This window comes from Parus major, chromosome 20 (genome assembly GCF_001522545.3).
Source record: "Parus major isolate Abel chromosome 20, Parus_major1.1, whole genome shotgun sequence".
NCBI classification, from domain to species: domain Eukaryota; kingdom Metazoa; phylum Chordata; class Aves; order Passeriformes; family Paridae; genus Parus; species Parus major.
Genome location: NC_031788.1, coordinates 14,068,671 through 14,086,671, shown reverse-complemented (window position 1 = coordinate 14,086,671; position 18,001 = coordinate 14,068,671). Strand labels below are relative to the sequence as shown.

The window sequence follows — 18,001 nt, the reverse complement described above, 5'->3', positions numbered from 1 at the left end:
CCCCGCTGCTGAGTGCCCGGTTCGGGTCTCACCGAAGCTCTGCCCACCCGCGGTGTGTTGAGATGAGGTGGCTGCGGCTGTGGGGTCCGGGCAGCTCCTGCAGCCCCTCCCTGCGGCTCTCTGTGTCCCCCGGCACGGTCCCGGTCCCTGGGCCGGGGTGGCCGCGGTGCCGCCGCTCCAGCACAGCGGGGCTCGCCCGGGCACCGAGCGCTCCGGCAGGACCCGGACAGAGCTCGGCAGGGCCCCGCTGTCCCTGGGCACAGCCCCGAGCTCTCTCCGTGCCCAGTGCCGGACAGTCACTGCCCACTGTGTTGCCATAACCCCCGAATGTGCCTCATTTACCGTCCCGACACAAGCCAACCCCAACGGGAGCGAGCTCTGCTCCCGTCACCCCTCTGTGGCCGTCCCGTCCTCTGTGGCGGGGCCCGGCCGTCCCCAGCCTTCGCAGCTCAGTCACCTGTGAAACGTCTCCAGCTGCGGCAGCAGCTCTGAGTTATGAATGAACGTGCTTTGTGGAGCGGGGCTGGGCTCAGGGATCGGCTCTCGGACCTGTGCTGGAGGCAGCGGTCGGTAACGCGGCCCCTGCCACACGTACCGGGATGGATCCGGGGCCGTCAGCCCCTAGCGCCCCTAGCTCCCTAATGCCATCGGAGGGGAGCAGTGCTGGCATGAGGGCGGGCAGGAGGAAGGCTGGATGCCCGGGAGGATTTCCTGGGCAGCACGAGGCTGGCTGCATCGCTCCTGTGCCGGGTCCTCAGCCTGTCCCGTGAAAAACGCAAACCGCAGCAAGGCCGAGGTGCGGCTGCAGGGACCGCGCTGAGCCCACGGGCTCTGGTGATGCTCCTGGGCACGCACTGCCCGTCCCGACACCTGCCGAGCACTGCAGGGCAGGGAGGATTTGCCTGGAATCGTGCATTGCAGCTGTGACAAGGTGGCTTTGCGGTGGCCAGGAGCCCGCCGTGCAGGTGAGCGGGTGGCCCGGCTTGCGCCAGAGTCCCGAACGTGCCACCGCATCCGTGGCCTCCAGACCGTCCGTGTGGCTCCAGGCCGCGCTGATGGAGATGATTTCTCTGCCGTGTGTCCAGGCATCCTGCGGCTCTTCCCGGCTGAGCAGCCCGGCCTCCATCCGCATCCCCGCCAGCACCAGCGGGGTGACACCGGGGTAAGGGACCGGCCGGGTCCCCGCCGCGGAGTGTGCGCTCCTGCCCCGATACCAGGCGCGTTACTGCTGTCCCCCTTTTGCTGCTGGCGGTACTGACCGCGGGAGAGCAGCAGGGAAGAGGGAGAAACCCCCTGCTTTGGTGGTTGGTTTTTTGTTAGGTTGGGGTTCTTTACACGCTGCAGAGCTGGGGGATGTTGCAGCACAGAAGGCTGAGCTGTTCTCAGCCCCCGCAGGGAACGCTGTCCCCCGCAGCGGGGGCTGCTCCCGAGGGAAGCCGCGGCTCGCTGGCCCCGGTGGCCTCGCAGGGCTCCTCTCCCCGGCGCAGCTCACCAAAAGGGGGTTTGCTCTCTGCTGGCCCCAGCAAGGGGGTCCCACGCACCCGCCTGGGTCACTTTTGGGGGGCTCTCTGCCCTTCTCGTTCTCCCCGCACAGGAGCAATCCCGGCCTTCTTCGTGTGCATCCATCGCCTCCAGCCCCTGCCCGGCTGCTTGGGGGGGTCACAAACACAGGCAGCGACACCCCCACATCTGGGTACCCCCACATCTGGGTACCCCCACAGGACCCCGGGGATTCCCCTGGCAGGTCAGGAATGGCCAGCACTGCATGAACAGGAATCCCACGGGCTCCCACCCTCCCTCCTGCGGGCGCTGGGGGAGCGAGGCTGCCTGGGCAGGCTGGAGGGAGCCCGGCACCCCGCAGGCTCCAGCCCAGCGCCGCGGCTGGGAAGAAGCTTCCCAGAAGACGGAGAGCTAAAAAAAGTCAAGGCTTGGAGCAACCCAGGGCTGCCAGCTATTTATTCTAGCATGCCTGTATGCTGCAGAGCAGGAGAAAGATATTTTTAAGCTGCTGCAAGGAAGCTTGTCTGTCTGCCTGGGTTTGTTGTTCAAAAACTCAGTTACCAATAGTCCCCACCACCAGTCCCGAGCCCTGCACCACCTTCAGCCAAGTGTCCTCCTAACATCCTAAGGCAGCTGACCCCTCCATCAGAGCTACACTGAAGCAGATGCTTGGAAAAAAGACTCAGGCACCAACACATCAAGAATTTGGGGAGCATCCACATCTCACACTCTATTTCTGGCCAGTCCTAATGAGAAATTTCCAACCAGCTTTTGGCATCCAGGGCTCACCCTTACTGACTCGAACTCTCATAGGCACTTAACCCCTCTGGGCTTACAAATCTCACCTCCTACTAAAAAAGCACACCCCAGCCTCCTGCAAAAATAAAAAAAACTTTAAAAAAGCACTGCAATCTCTGTTCTTGGATATGTATTTTTTACTGAAAAAATCATTCATAAATTAACAAATACAAAAATGTACAAACACATGGGTAAATAAATGTAATGACACAAAGGATTGCTTTGCTGAGAAGTGTGTGTGTGTGTTGTAAAACACTAATCTTCAGTGCAAAAACGTCCCCCTGGCACCTCTTAAAAACATAACAGTAAGCTCAAAAGCCATGATGATGGAAAGCTGCTTGCGAGTTTAAAGCCACTTCTGATGGTGAGGGGCCTGAAGTGCGCGGCCACTGCTCAGACGGTTCCTCCCTTAGAGAAGAAGAGCTTTACAGAAAATTAACTGTCAATAAATAGTTTTGCAAATAAAACCCACATGGCTCATTTAAAAAAAATAAATCAGCATCGCACAGGACCTGCCCTCCAGCAGGGCTGACTGACGGCGCTGACGTGGAAGGGGCAAACGAGTGGCCTCGTGGAACTTCAGCTGCCAGAATATGTACAAGTTCTCCTTAATACAGGAATTTTTACACCATAACAGCACATGCGCTTGACAGTATGTTTTTAACAGTTACATTTACTATACAGTATTTGACATAGCTGATAAGATTAACAGTGCACATTTTCAGATAATCCACATTTTAAAAAGGGAAAATAAACTCAACATGGTTAGAAACGAAGGATGGGATGCTGCTGGGGATGGACCCTTCTGTGCCAACCGCAGAGTGCAGTTCTGAGCAGAGGTAACGGCTTCTGTTCCACACCAGGTGCGACAGGTGGCAGGGACATGGAAGGCTGAGGATCCCAACTAAGGTAGTCCAACACCTACTCACACACACATGCATGATTCTGGGGTAGTGAACTTGGACTAGTTGAAATACATTCTTTGTTTGAAGCACCATTAAACAAAGACAGGTTTCTAGCAAGGTCTCAAGATGAAAGAAAAGAGGGGCAGGGCAACGCGGGTTCAGCACCCGGAAAGGGTCACATGAATTACAGATCAAGATTCCGAAGCAAAAGTCTTTATTGCTGTATGTGCCAGAAAAAGCAAATCCTCACCTCTGCCTATAAATAGCCAGGCTGAATCCCCTCGGGAAGCAAGTTTAAAGCACATGTAAGTTCAGAGACTTTAAAACTTAGTTACAAACTCATCAGCGCTTTTCAAGGGCAGGCTCGCTGTCCTCTCATGCCGGCCGATAAGATCCACACAAAACTTGTGTTTTCTAAACTAACGTTTTCTGGATACAGGTTAGGAATGCCCTGGGCAGTCACACCCACCACAGATGCGTATGGGGATCATACGTCCACGGAACTGAGAAAACAATGTAAACCATGAGAAGTTCAGGAAACTGAAGGCAAACAATGCAATGAAAAGAGTTAAAGTCTTTTGGAGGTCAAGTACCCGCCCTTGTTGTGTGGAAATACAAACTAAAACCAACACCCAATGTATTTACTTTTGAGTCAGAGAGGTCCAGTGAAAGAGGTGTCAGTGCTGTGTAAGGGCTGGACTGTGTCCGTGGGGACAGACCCCAAAGTCCAGCCTGCCCACGTGGCTGTGAAGAAAAGAGGGATGACACTGGATGGCTGCATGGGCTGTCAGACCAAGCTCTGGCTCCCAGTCCCCATATTTTCTCGTGTCCTTCATGTCTCTCACTGAGCTGTGACCCCGTCCCACCGGCTGTGCCCATGCCAGTGCTGCCAGGTACCGAGAGAGACAGCGCACGGCACTGCCTGGCCCCGACAGCACTCTGTGATTTACATGATAAATACACACCAAACCAACCTCCCAAACCATTCCAGCACGTTCCAGAGTGAGGGCAAGCACTGCTGTCCGGGGAGGGCTCCTGTGGGAACAGTGGCTCCATCCCAGCCCGGGGGCTGCGCTCCCCCAGCCTTGCCGAGAGCGCCGAGCCGGGCTCACCCTGCGTCAGTGGGACACAGAGCAACAGCCATGGGACTCTATTCCTTATGGCTTTTGGACTCATTTGCACATCATGTTGCAAAAGTGACAGAAAAGGGAGGTTTTTTAATAAATATTCCCATTTCCTCACCCTCCCTGGAACAAGCCAGCCCTGCGGTTTCTGGAATGAGTGATGACCCGGCTGTACTTCTCACCCTCTGCACTGGAAGGTTCTGGGCCCTGGCCCACAAACATTTCTGCATATGCCCAGCTGGAATCATGCAAGCAGTCTCACGGGCTTAAAAGGGAACACCTTGCACAAGTACAGTGATGCTCACACAAGTGTTTACAGAACTCAGGACTAAAATGAGTGACTGTATGTAAACCTCTCGCTTGGACTTGAGCCATAGGAGAAAAATAAAAAGGGGCAATTTACACAGCATATTTACACTTACACTTCTTTAAGAAGCGATTCTGTTGTATATACTTCAAGCAGGTCATTTAAAAAACTGCACAGACATAGAAGAACGGCATCAGAAGTCGTTTGATCTCCCACCAGGGCTGTTGCCAACCAAATTGCTCCTGACGTTCACCGTCAAGAAGCCAGAGTCCCTCAGCTGAGCCGCTTCCCGCGGGAGAAAGCGCATCCGAGGAGAGTCCCAGTGCCAGAGATTGCTGGAGGAGGAATGTGGAGATGAGAGCAGCAGGTCGAACTGTTGTCCTGAAACCCAGAAAGCAAGTGGCAGAAAAAATAAAGAGACTGCTGAGCTCGCTGCCCAGGTATCGGGCTGGATTGCTACAGCTAGGGCAATTTGTGCGTGCACTTTCAGCCTCATTCTCCAAAATACTGTGATCCTTCATTAGACAAAGTGTTGCTTGTCCTCAATAACCCTTGGAAGAGAAAGTCTAGCGTGGTGCTTTCTTGGTGAAGGGCAGAGCAAAGTTATTTTCTCCTCTTAATATTCGGTCACCAGAGCCAGCTCTGGTGTCAGGTTAACAGTGATGTTCTTATACAAGGCGTCATATGTGACGTTTGGAAAGTAGTTCAAGTTATTGAGGCCGTCCAGGGCTTGCCTTTCTTTTGACTTCCTCAGCAAGGCGTACCTGTGCAACGAGAACCAGAGGCCAGAGTCACTTCCACGTTTCTCACAGCACCCACAAACTCCTCCCAAGGCTACTAGAACACCTTTCAAAGAGCCAGGCCCAGGAGCAGCTACAAAACAATGCTTTTCTGAGCCCTTCAGAAAGGTAACCATCACATTTAAATACTCTGTGTTAGTAAATATCAGAAATTTCCAGAAAAGTCCATCTCTTGATGAAGGGCAAAGTGCTCGCTGTGCCAGCAGCAAACATTCAGCTGCCAAAACAACCTGTGGCACCTGCCCAAAGCCTGCAGGTCCCATTCCCTTGGGGCTCCTGCCAAGCCCACCACCCTCACCATCCCAGAGGGACCCAGCTGAGGGGTGCTGTGGTCCTTGCCACTTCTATGAAACCAGACATGAGCAAAACCAGAAATAAATGGCTTTGGTCTGAGGGATGGGGGCGAGGAAGTGAAACTAGCAGAATGGCGGTATGGGGAAGGAAACTGCAGCTGGTGCATAAAAACAGCCTCAAGCACATTTAGAGGCAGCATGAGGAGACAGAAGGAGGAGGGTTGGGAGGAGAAAATAGGCAGAAGCATCTCAGCAGGACAGTGACTCTTCTTCAGCACAGTTCTGGGGGCCTGGAGGCACCAGCACGAGTGGGAGCTGGGCTAAGCCCTGGGGACAGAGCAGGGACCAGGGAAGGGCTGTGCCATAAGGCAGGGGAAGGTGCTGGGTCAGAACAAAGAGGGAGCCCAGCCCCATTTCATTATCAGCCTGCCATGCTTCAAGGGTTTGACTAAATACGTTTTTTTAAACCAAAAGCAACTTCTCTTTTTTCCAAGAGTGAAATAAGAGAAGCATCTCTGACTGACTGCATTCTGTCCAACAGAGGAATAAAAAGTAGGGCTAAAGATGGAAACACCTCCAAAAATGAGTCTTCTACAAAGAAAAGGCCAGCAGATAGCTCAAATCTCTGCAGCAGCAGCCTAAAGCCCCCTGCAGAACAGAGCTTGCACTCCTTGTCCAGCAGCTGCTCAGCTACAAGTGTTAATTTCTGAAGTTGTTTGTGAAAGTTTTATTTATCTGGTTTTCTGTTGCTGTTTTCAGAAGACTCAAATTCCACTGTGGTCTTCAGGCAAAAGCAATCAGTCAACCCTTGTACACTTGAAACAACCCTGGCTCTGGGACAAAGGGGTTGGAGCCCTCCTGGAGAGCTCCAGGGAGAATCTGTCTTCTTGAAAAATGTTCAGACAGTGCTTGTCCTCCTTTGGTCCAGGGGCAGTTGCCACTCCTGCTGAATGTCTGCAGCCTCACAAGAGAGCAAACCCTGAGCTCAGGGGCTCTGTACACCCACCCCAGAATGTTTCTTCCAGAAACTTTGAAGCTTCTCTGACACCTGGCGACAGCCACCCCTGTACATTCCTCTGGAGATAAAGGACAGGCCCTCAGCCTGCCAATCCCCTCTTTTGGATGGCATCCAAGCAGCCACAAGGACCCTTCACTGCAGGGATGTGGGGTACCAAATAAAGGGATGGAGGAATCCTGGCAACACTCTGCCTCCATCTCCCTGCAGTTAGTTTCCTTCAAGAGCTCAGGCTGTCACTGCCCTCAAACAGCTGCAGGGAACCTCCTACCTAGTACAGGCTCTTTGTGAAAGGCTTTAGGATTCTTTAAAAAATTTACTTGCCTTCCTAGGAACTGCACTTCTCCCCGATGATGGTGGGGAATTGATTTGTATTTCCCTGTGTCTCCTTCTGGTCGAGTCACGGAGTAGCCTGCGTACTGTACTCTGCATTAGAAAGGGGAGAAATAAAATAAACAAAAAATAATCCCCCGTTGTGTTTGCTGTGCTGGCAGTGCTTCCAGGGCTGCAGTCAGAGCTCCCGGGGCTCCGGCCGAGCCTCAGCCTTCCCACCCACGGAGAAGCCACAAAAGCCTCCCGCCGCCGCCCGGGCTCGGGGCACGGCACAGAGCGCTCGGCACCTCGGAGCCCCGCTCAGCCATGCGTGTGGGACACTGCACGGAGCCAACAGCTCCCCAGCCAGCACTTCTCTGCTTCCCATGCACTGCCTGAGCAGGCTGGAGCAGCCCCAGCCCCACGGGGCCAGCACAGCGGGGCTGGCTCGTCCCCAGCCCAGGGCAGGCAGGCACAGCCAGCCCGAGGTGACGATTGTCCCCTCCGAGCACGTGCCAGGCTCAGCTCACAGAACCAGCACCGGGGCCCAGGGAGCCTGTACCTGTTCCAGAGGTCGTCATCCTCGCCACCCCAGCCCCAGAAGGCGTTGGGGAATCCGTTGATCTTCTGGAACTGCTCGACAGTCAGGCCACTCACCCCCCCGAAGAACTCGTTGTACGGGAGCCTGAGCAGAAGAGAAGGGTCAGGGCAAAGCCCACTGGCTCCCCCACCTGCCATGGGAAAGCCCAAGCCTTGAGGATGGCTCTCTGCCATTCCCTCCCGTGCTCCCTTTGCACAAAGCCTGAGAAAAAACCCAGATTCATTCTGTGCCTTAAAAATAAATGAATTAAATGTAACACTGGCTCCTTAGCAGTTATGGCAGCAGGGAGGAAGAACTGTGCTTACAGGTACATGTATTTATCCAGCTTGGCTGCAAAGTGCCTCGGCATCTGTCCACACCCATAATAGTTACGGTCATTCTCCGGTATGTGGTCCACGTCGTGGAAGATGAGGCAGTCCCAGTCCAAGTCCTTCATTGCTTCCCGAAAGCCAACGTTGAAGAGCATGGCACGGTTGAAGGGTTGGTTTCCAGCCTAGCAGGGAGAAAGTTCCTTCTCAAGAGGAGCCCCTGCAGCTCTTGCTGTGTGTGTGTGTTCTCAGCCTGACTAGGAAGCTGCAGAGGGAAAGCAGCTCCCATGCTGGCACCATGAAAGCAGCAATGTATTGCAGCAGACTAGCGAGATCCACCAACACTGAAATATCCAATTCACAGTACAGGAGCAAAAACAAAGATGCAGAATACTCAGACACTTAAAAAGAAAACCCAATTTTGATCAATCTTGATAAGCTAGAGCTAAATATGGAGGCACGTTTTCTAGGTGGATGAAGCCAAACAGCTGAAGTGGGAGATCCACACATCAAATGAGAGTTGTGTTCTACATGAAATGCCTAACTCTGGTCAGGCCACTCCTGTGCCAGGGGGATCCTGCTGGAACTAGTGCAGGGATATACAAAAAACTGCAGCATTGTCTGAACTGCAAATACCTGGTCCAAAGCTTTCTTTGAAATATAACTCCCACAGAACAGAATTTAAAAAATAAAACACCACCACAAATCCCCAAATTTCTATTTTTCATATAAAACCAGCAATTTCTGGGCACATCTCTTGGTCATGCCACCTTTAGTCAGAACGGGACAACTTACACACTGCAACATGACCCCTACAGCTGGCACATCAAAGAGATGTGATCTGGCAGGGAGTCTCCAGGGACAGAGCTGTACCTGAGCTGCCTGTGCTCACTCACCTGCTCCACAACGTAAAAGGCGAACTGTAAACGTTGCCGCTGCAGCATGGGGATGAGGTGTCTGAAGAGGACCGGGAGGTGCTCGTATCGATTGCGGAATGGGATCAGGATGGCCACCTGACGAGGAGAGGACACGGCTCTCACTGCACCGCACACGCTGCCGACCCCGGGCTGGAGCAGGACGGGCTGGTGCAGGGTTATAGGGCAGGAGCAGCACTAAAAAAGGTGCCTTAGCTCTCCCATGTAGAGCAGCCTGAAACCCTTCCAACTCCCAAAACATGGATTTCCTATTAGCTTTTTGAATTCCTCTCACTTTTTGAAGAATTGTTGCTTTGGAAAAATTCAATGTCACCTCGAGTGGGAGAGCTGCAGTGCCCCCTCATCATCTCTGCCCAGCACTGGGGACTCTAAAGCAGCCCTTGAGTTCACTGTGCCTTCCCTGGGCACTGCATTTCCACACTTGAGAGCTTCTGACATCAGTGCTCTGAAGATGCAGCGCAGCAGAGATTAGCATTAATTAATGCTGCCATTAGCATCTTGCTGCTGCCCACCCGGGATTGCCCGTCCCCCAGCTGAGCAGGACACTGCCCAGCTCCCAGTTACCTTCCAGCGAGGCAGGCAGTCACTCGGCTTCCAGTGCCCTCCCAGCTTGATGGAAGGGTCTTTAGAGAAGAACTGGTGGATATCCTCCATGGTGATCTCGCTCATATTTACATCAATGGGGCCCTCTGCAGAGTGGGAGAAGCAGCAGGGGCTGAGGAACTGCTGTGGTCCTGGGGCAGCACTTTTGGCTTTTGTCCTCCATCCCCTGCACTCAACTTCTCCAGCACCAGCAAAAGCAATCAGGAAACGCTGCTGATGCAACAGCTGGGTCTCCTCAGCCTTTGTGTCTGCTACTGGATGCACTCTCCATGAGAGCCCCACACCAGCCAGGGCACCCCTCTACCCCTCCCTGCGTGTTTCCAGCAGACTAAACCCCCACCTCAGCAGAGAGCATTCCCCCCTTTGGAAACACGTGCCCTCCAAAGCCAGTTTTTCCCCTGAGGATATCTCTGGTGGAAGCATTTTGCCCAGCTGCAGCTCCCCTGGGGGTGCAGCCCATCTCCCACAGCAGCCCCGGCACAGCTCGGTCTGGCAGCACTGCCGAGGCACAAGAGAGCCACCCCGCCTCGCTGCCCCTGGAAAAGGGCTGGCAGAGTCTTTTCACCGGCTCCCAGCACACAATCCCTCTTTTGTTTGTGTTTGCCAAGCAATGGGCTCCTGCTTCAGCAGGGAGACATGCCTCTGACACAGCAGGGATTAATTCCTGAGGGTGGGTAAACAATGATTTCCCAGGAGGGAGCTGGGCTCTGAACAGCGCTCCCATTCATCCCTAGGTGCCTGGCAGGGAAAGGTGCCATGGTGGTGAGACTGGGAATGCCACAGTGTGCCCTCCAAAGCCATGGGGAGCAGGAGAGGGGCACAGGGCAGCAGGATGCTACTCACTCATAGAAGGGAGCCTCTCAGGACAGGTATTGTTGGGGAAGTAGGTAAAGTCTTCAGGAAGAAACGTTGTGGCTTGCAGAAAGGTGTCATTGTGGCTCAGATCAAGAGGATAATCTGGGGAATAAAAAAAGAAGAAAAAAAAAAAGAAGTTTTCACCTGAGCTATAGGTCTGTTATTTCCAGCCACCTGCTCATGCCACTGTGAGCAGACTCCAAAGTCAGCAGAGGATGTCCCCAGCAGCACAGCTGTGTCCCCAGTGGAACATGCTCTGGTCTTGCAAGCCAGCAGGGTGCTCATCCCAGCAGCCTTAGCACCACATCAAAGAAATCTTTGCATTTTCTGGCCAAAGGAGGAATTTTGAGCATCACCTTTAAGTGTCACAAAGCAGCATGTGGCTCTTGAAAGGAAAAGCTACCAGTGCCTTGTCCCTAAAGGACCCTGGCACAGCAGGAAGGGATGTGCTCCTCCAGCAGGTCCTTTCCCAACAGGAGAGAGAGAAATCCCCAGGCAGGTCTCAGTGCCAGCTAGGACTGTCAGTGCAGGGTGCTGTGTAGGATTCCTGCCTGGAATCCTCCCCATAGGATCAATAAAAACCATCACATTACACACAGACTTCCCTCTGCTTTGTGCCCTGAGAGCAGAGGAGCCCCCATGCTCCAGCAGCTCTCTGCAGCCCCCCTGTTCCCCACATCCCTGACCCTCCTGGGCAGTGCCCTCCAGCCTGCTGCACCCCAAGATGTTCTGAGGAGGTTTTCCACTGGAACAAGTCGCTTTCTGTGCTGTGCTTGTACAGAACATCACGTCAGTAACATTGTTTATTCGCTCAAGTAAACAGTATCCAAACTATCTCAAAACTCAAGAAGGGCTGTACACAGAACCTGAGGGCTTTTTGAGTACCATAGATGTTATTCTGGGTGCTTGCTGCCGTTCCAAATTTCCATAACCAATTTTCCCTGTAAACTCCCACAGCAGAGCACACCCACAGTGTGTGCCCAGGTCACAGCCCGCACTGGAGCTCAACTGCTCTGTCTGGCACCAAGGGCTGCCTTTCCTGCTGGGTTTCCTCTGGCAGCTGTCACACAGTGGCTGGGGACAGTGCACTCCTCAGGCAGTGACACCCACCCAGCTCCCAGATTCAGTCAGGGGGAAGGTTCTGACCCCAGTGTTAACACAGCCCTGGTGGCCACAGCACCAAGCACCACCACCCATCCTGCCTGCCAGGGAAGGTCGCCCGAGGACGGTGCACAGCGCTTGTGTGTGTTAAAACTGTCCTCGTGGCTAGAGCTCTGGGGGGAACGGGTGTCCTCACGTGCCTGCACAGCTGGGACTGGTATGAGGTTCAAGCAAAGCCCAGTACTGCAGCAGCAGCACTGGTATTGCCAGCACTGGGGTCACCAGTTCCCTGCTGCAGGACACAGGTTTTGGATCACTCAAAGCCCCCTGGGCCAGAGCCTCAGCAGGATGAAGGCTCTCACCACCACAAGCAGCAGCAATGAAGCACCTAACCCTCCTTCCCGCAGGGGATCAGCCACTTCCTCACCCTGGCTCTGCTTTACTTGATGTTTCCAGTCTTAAAAATAGCCCAGGGTGGATGCCCTGGCTGACAGGGTGCAGCACAGGAGGTGACCCGGGGTGTTCATCTCCTGCCTAAGTCGATAATTGTCCTCCCGTGCCCACCCCCAGCCAGGGCACAGCTGAAGCGGTGGCTGCACCTGGGCAGGCTGGGCAGCAAGGACACGGCTCCTGCTTCATCTGGCCTTGCAAATCCCGCTCAGCCCCCGCTGCTCCGCACAGCCCAGCCCAGCCCTGCTGCCAGCAGCACCTGTGGGGAGGCCGTGGGGACGTGGCAGCACGGAAGGGACAGGCTGGGTGGCACCGGCCCCGCAGCAACGCCTCGCTCACAGCCACTGCCCCACTGCCCCACACCACAGCTCTAACCCCACAGGTTCCTGTGCAGGGGCTGATCAACAGGCTGGGAGGGGGAGCCTGCGCTCCACTCCCTGCATCCTGCCCAAGTTCAATCTATTATTTGTGGCAGATCTCCAGCCAAGTCATCTCGGTTCATACTTGCATGGCAAGAGTGAAGCTGATGAGCACAGGCTCCTCCACGAGCCCAGAGGCAGGGCTCTGCGCAGGCGCACGCCTGGGAAGGTATTTTTTAAATATGAAACCTGATCCTTACACTGAATTTCAAAGTGTTTACCCTCAGACTGGCTGAAGCTACAAGTTGAATTCCTGGAAAGCAGAGGTTTTCAGCTCAAATCCCATCATTTTGGACCTTTCAAGATTTTCACCCCTTACACAAGTTAGAGGCATTTCAACTTTCTACATGTATAAATAAAGAAATAAATATATTATGTTTTGACAGTGTTTCTATATATAGAGGATATTTTTATGTTACATATATATTTTTATATATAAAAAGTGGCAAAAAAATTAATCAAAGCTTCCACCCTGCATTTACCAGGATAAATTAATTCCTTCAACTTAATTTTCAACGAAAACGGAACCTTTAGTCAAAATTACAATTGCTCAAGGAATACCTGAGTCATTCACACTGCTGTTCCTCTTGGCATAGGCACTGCGGACCACCTGCTCGTACACCTGAGCTCCTATAGTTCGCATGTTCTCACGGATCATGATGCCTTGGGCTTGCATCATGAAGAGGTAGGTGTTCACTGCAAGGAAGAAAAAGGAATATTTCCATGAGCATCAGCTTTTGTAGGGAAAAGAAATCAGGGTCTTCTGGAAGCATTCCCAGCCTCCTGCTTGATTTCAGCTCTCTGATGCCAGCAGGATCCCTGGGCTGCACGTGCCGAGGGTGCCGGGCTGGGAAGGGCAGGGAACCGGGCAGTGGAGGCGTGGGGCACGTTTGGAAATCCGGCTGTCTGACAAGGGGGATGCACCCAGCCAAACCTGACTGCCAGGCTGTGAGACAGCACTGCAGCTTAACCAACAGCACATTTTGCTGCTTAATTAGGGAGATTTAATTAGGAAATATCATTATAACAGGAAACCCAGCTGTGTGCCTGGAGAAGGGCAGTTCCAGGCAGCAGCACAGAGGGCTGGCACTTGCCTGGCAAGGCACCCCAAGAGGCACCACAAAAAGCACCCCCACACCCAGCTCTGAGCCCCCAGCATGTCACACCCCGGGGCAGGCAGCAGCACGAGCCCTGGGCCCCCGGGGCAGCCCCCCAGGCACATTTCTTCCCCCTCTCCTCTCCTGCTGACCCTGTGCCCTGGCACATCTCAAGCTGAGCCTGATTAGGTTTCAGTTTAAGCTGACACCCAGCTGGCAGGACCAGGCCCCAAAGCAAACAGCAGCAAGCACAGCCCTGTGTCACCAGCAGCTCCCCTGGGACAGCAGGACAGCCACCCACAGGGGCAGCAGGACAGCCACGGTGCACAGCACCCCTCGCCAGCATCACCGTGCCAGCTCTCCTGCTGAAGCTTTAGGCTGAAGAGTGAAGTGGAAGATAAAGTCTTGACATAAAGGTACCAAGAAGGGGCAACCTAGAAGGCCTATTCTGCAGTAGTAATTAAAGAACCAGGTCAAAAGACACTCCAGGAGGGATAAAGGGCACCGGGCCAAGGAAACAACAGAGACCCTGCTCAGAGGAGGGCAGTTGCTGATGCAATGTCACATCCAAACCAGACAGGTCATTTCTACAGCAGGCACATCACAGCCTGAAGCAGCAGCTACCAGAGCCAGGAAGGTGCAGTCATGGCTGGAGTCACCTGGAGCACAGGCTGGACATGGCACTGCCACCGGAGAGCAGGGGTCCCCACACACCCTGCACCCCCACGGGCTGCCCCCCTTCTGCACCCACACACTGAGGCAGCTCCAGAAACACTGCCCAGACACATTTCTCAATCCCAACTGTATTTTGTTTTCACACAGGAAAGTAAATATTTGAAAGGGGGATGGAGCCCCACGTCATGCCCAGAGCCCAATGCCATGCCTGTGCCCAGCCTGTCTCTGAGACATGGGGAATCAATGGATTTTCAGAAAGAAGGGGATCAACTGCATTAAGTGCTTGGCAACTAAATGTCTCAAAATGCAATTTAAAATGTCCATTTCCAGCCCCTTCCTTCCCATGCAAGTACCCTCTGCAGTCAGGCCAGGGATGGCACCTTAAGCCAGCGGTTACAGCAGCAATGAGCAGGAGCTGGCTCAGACAAAGCTGCACCCAAACCCTCTTGGCTCACCCACCTGTTCTGGGGCCAGCTCTGGAACCAGAGTGACCGCCAGGTCAGCTGGTGACAGCTACAGCTTAAACTCTGGTGCAGTTTCCAGGCAAGGCACCCCTGTTGCAATGATCGTGAGAGGTATCAAGTGCTGCTCCTCCTCAGAAAGACAGGGAATTTGCTCTAACAGATGCCCAGGGATAAGGCCCAAGGAAAAGCTGGCATTTTGATACAGCACCACAGGCCAGAGACAGAAGCAGCTGAAATTCCCAATCCAAAGCCTTTACACCCAAAACCTTCATAAGTTCACAATCGTCAGCTCAGAGTTCAGCATGAAACGGCATCGCCTCCCAGCACCGGCAGTGCAGCCCCAGCATCCCCTCCCCAGCACAGCCCAGCTTTGCCAGCATTTATGGAAATGGGAGTTCCTGCAGGAGCTGGCAGGAAGGGGCTGTTCGGGGTTGGCAGTGCACAGCGAGCGATGCAGTCAGAGCCCTGGGGAGCAGGGCAGGATGCACAGGGCAGCCCCAGCCCAGCCTGCTCCTGAAGGAGCTTTTCCTTCAGCTGATCAGCCCAGTCACAGCCCTGCCTCGGCTGGGACAGGGGAAGGGCTGGTGCTTGAGGCACCCGGGCCCCAGGGCCAGGTCCTGCCCCAGTGACAGTCCCACCACGCTGCTGGCACAAGGCTCTGCACACCCAGCCAGGGAACAGCATCCTGCAGAGCCAGGGAACAGCATCCTGCAGAGCCAGGGAACAGCATCCTGCAGAGCCAGGCCAGCCTGGCAGGGCACGGACCTCAGCACAACCCCAGCAAACACAGCCCAGCAGCCCTCCCAAAACCACAAAACCTACTCAGGAGCCAGGCACAGCTCCCCTGCTCTGCACAGTGCAATGGGGGGCTGAAGCCACTCAGCTGAGCTGTTGTGGGGCCCAGGCTGCTGCTCAGGAAGGGGCAGCGAGTCTTCACCTTCCAGCACACACGGAGCTGGGTCAGCGGTGAAAAACAACGCGCTGATGCTGATCAAGTAATTTCACTTTCTACTTCATTATGCTTCGACTTGCTGGGTAAAGCAGATCCAGGTTTGGTGAAGCATGAAAGAACAGGAGAGACAAATCAGCATCCAATCCCCGGTTAATGTGAGGAAGAGGGAGGTTTGTCGGGCGCAGTGAAAGCGCCGTTTGTTCCCCTCCACGGCGGCAGACGGAGCAGGGCCTCGCCACAGCCACATGACAGCTCGCTGGGCCGGGCTGCAGGAATCCTGAGCACACTGTCACAGCAGCCACCATCCCAGGGGAGCACGGGCTGCAACAACACCAGCTTTGTGTCAGGCAGCAGTTGCCTTTTCACATATTAACCCCTTTAAGCAGATCATTATGGAGATACCTGGCCAAGGACGGTGTGCCAAACACGCCAAACACCCAGCATCAATAGCCCCCCATGACAGGGACCAGAGCCCCATCTTCTACCCCCAAAACAAACTGCCTGCATGAGATAAGCCTCACAAACACTGTGTTTATCCAGAACATGGAATTCATTCAGGTCAGAAAATCGGATTTAAAACACATTACCTCAAACATTTCACTCCCTGTGAGAGCGTGGTGCTTAAATCAGCTCCAGGGGCTGCCGTGGCCAGGGCTGGGGCTGCACCAACATTTGGGAATCGCTGTACTGAGCTCAAATCTCACTCCTTCTCCATTTACTGCCCTTTTGATGAGCAAATTAGCCATGTTTTAAATTTATTAAGCCTGACCTGGCTGACCCCACAGAACCCAGGGTCCCTGTACCCAGAAGCGTTTCCCAGAGCTGATCACCCCCGAGCATTCGCTGCTGCACACACAGGCTCGTGGTGGGCTTGGCCTGAACCGTGGTTCAGCCAGAAAGCAATTCTGTGATGTTGTGATACATTGCTAATCTCATCACACAGGATGATCTCGAAAATTACATCGGCCTTCTGCCTTTCCTCCCTTTGAGCATGCGGCACTTCAGAGCACAGGAGCGGTAACAGCGCGGCCGCTGCCATGGGCAGCTGGACAAGGACAGGGATGGGAGAGGAGCTGTCTCTTTTTCTGTTAATTTCCAGCAAACCCTCACTCCCCACCCAGAAAACAAGCAAAATTTAAGAATCCATTTGCCCAAATAATAGCCTGAAGATTATTCTTGTTGGTTCATTAAAGGACAAGTCAACCCTGCTGTGATTTAAACACACGGAAAACATGACAGCTTGTCACCAGCTGGAACAGAGGCACGAGGCTACACCCCAGGGCATGGCAGCCCTTGGGATGCTGCACCCTAACCTCTCTGCTCACAAGAAAACTGGGAGAGCAAGTGCTCACTCAGGCTAGGAGTGGATGCAACAACTTCAGCCAGGGAAGTAAAGTCCAATTACATAAATGAGCACTGAAGTCTTCCTGTAACAATTTCTCTGTTAGTATTTTCGGAGCACTTCTAATCAAGAAACAGCTGACTCTCTCATGGAAAATTAGTTTCATTGTGATGATACATACTAGAAGAGGCAACAGGGTAATTTGCAGCTTGGGAGCTGATTCAAAGGGGACTGACTGTGATCTGTGCCAGCCACTGACACAGGACAGGGACAGACCTGACACACCTCACTGCTGACCCTGACATGCTCCCCTCACCCACAGAAAGGACCGACCTTCCTGCAGCAGGGGGACAGGGGGTACCCCGAGCTGGGAGAGCCAGCCACGGGGCCTGGGGGCAGGAAGAGGGGCCAAGAGGCTCAGAGAAGCCCCGCACGCCTGCGGCACTATCAGCACCCAGCACAGCAGCCAGCCTTTCCTGAGGAAGGAGCCAGCCTTCCTCTGCTTTGAGATTCAAGGCTTTCTGTCACATTCAGCATTTTTCCCGTTCATTAGTCCACTCGTGCTGCAGAAGCACAGAGGGGCTGTTTGAGCTCATCATGGTCTCACTGCTACGTGCAGCCTTCTCCTGCCAGCACCTGGAGCCCCACTTCAACCAGCAGAGCCACAAAGCAAAGCACCACCACAGAAACTCCTGCTGAGCGCTCTACCAGCTGCTTGGAGTGGGCAGAAGGAGCCCAGCAGAGCTGGTGGGACACCTGACATGGGAGATGCAGGGACCTGGAAGGGGAAGGGTCCCGCAGGCAGCACGGTGGGTGCTCAGGTCACCCTGCCAGGTCCCGCAGGGCCCAGGGACAGTGAAACCAGCAGAGTCATGGCTACATTAAGCCTTTTGCTAAGCTCTCCCCACAGATCCCCAGCATCAATCCAGCTCCTTTAGCATTAGCAATACAAAGGGGTTTAATCAAGCTAAGCCTCTAAGGCACTGATAGACAGTTACGATAGTCTTAACTCATAAATAACCCAGCCAGGAAAAGTAGCAGCATCCCAGCGTTAATACACCATGAGACCTCTGTCTCTATTAGCTTTCCAGTGGCACTGTATTCCCCAGACATGCTGAGTGCCAGAACAATTAAATAAGAGGTTC

At 54.0% G+C, this 18,001-nt stretch overlaps 1 protein-coding gene across 1 annotated transcript; it reads right to left on the bottom strand.

Annotated features, from left to right (window-relative positions):
• Positions 1 to 2,417: 2,417 nt before the first annotated feature.
• Positions 2,418 to 13,022, bottom strand: B4GALT5 (beta-1,4-galactosyltransferase 5). The gene is made up of 8 exons (XM_033519120.1): positions 12,888 to 13,022; positions 10,345 to 10,458; positions 9,463 to 9,587; positions 8,860 to 8,976; positions 7,961 to 8,148; positions 7,617 to 7,739; positions 7,067 to 7,168; positions 2,418 to 5,398 (listed from the first exon to the last, which is right to left on the bottom strand). The coding sequence occupies exons 1-8, from the start codon at positions 13,003 to 13,005 to the stop codon at positions 5,251 to 5,253; spliced, it is 1,035 nt and encodes a 344-aa protein (XP_033375011.1). The 5' UTR covers positions 13,006 to 13,022; the 3' UTR covers positions 2,418 to 5,250.
• Between the last annotated feature and the right edge of the window lie 4,979 nt (positions 13,023 to 18,001).

Excerpts from the sequence above, each read along its gene's own strand:
- B4GALT5 (XM_033519120.1), bottom strand. The coding sequence starts at position 13,005 with ATGATGCAAGCCCAAGGCATCATGATCCGTGAGAACATGCGAACTATA. Across the intron at positions 8,977-9,462 it reads ACTGCCTGCCTCGCTGGAAG|GTGGCCATCCTGATCCCATT; the intron begins GTAACTGGGAGC and ends TCTCCTCGTCAG. Across the intron at positions 5,399-7,066 it reads GAAGTGCAGTTCCTAGGAAG|GTACGCCTTGCTGAGGAAGT; the intron begins GCAAGTAAATTT and ends CTCGTTGCACAG.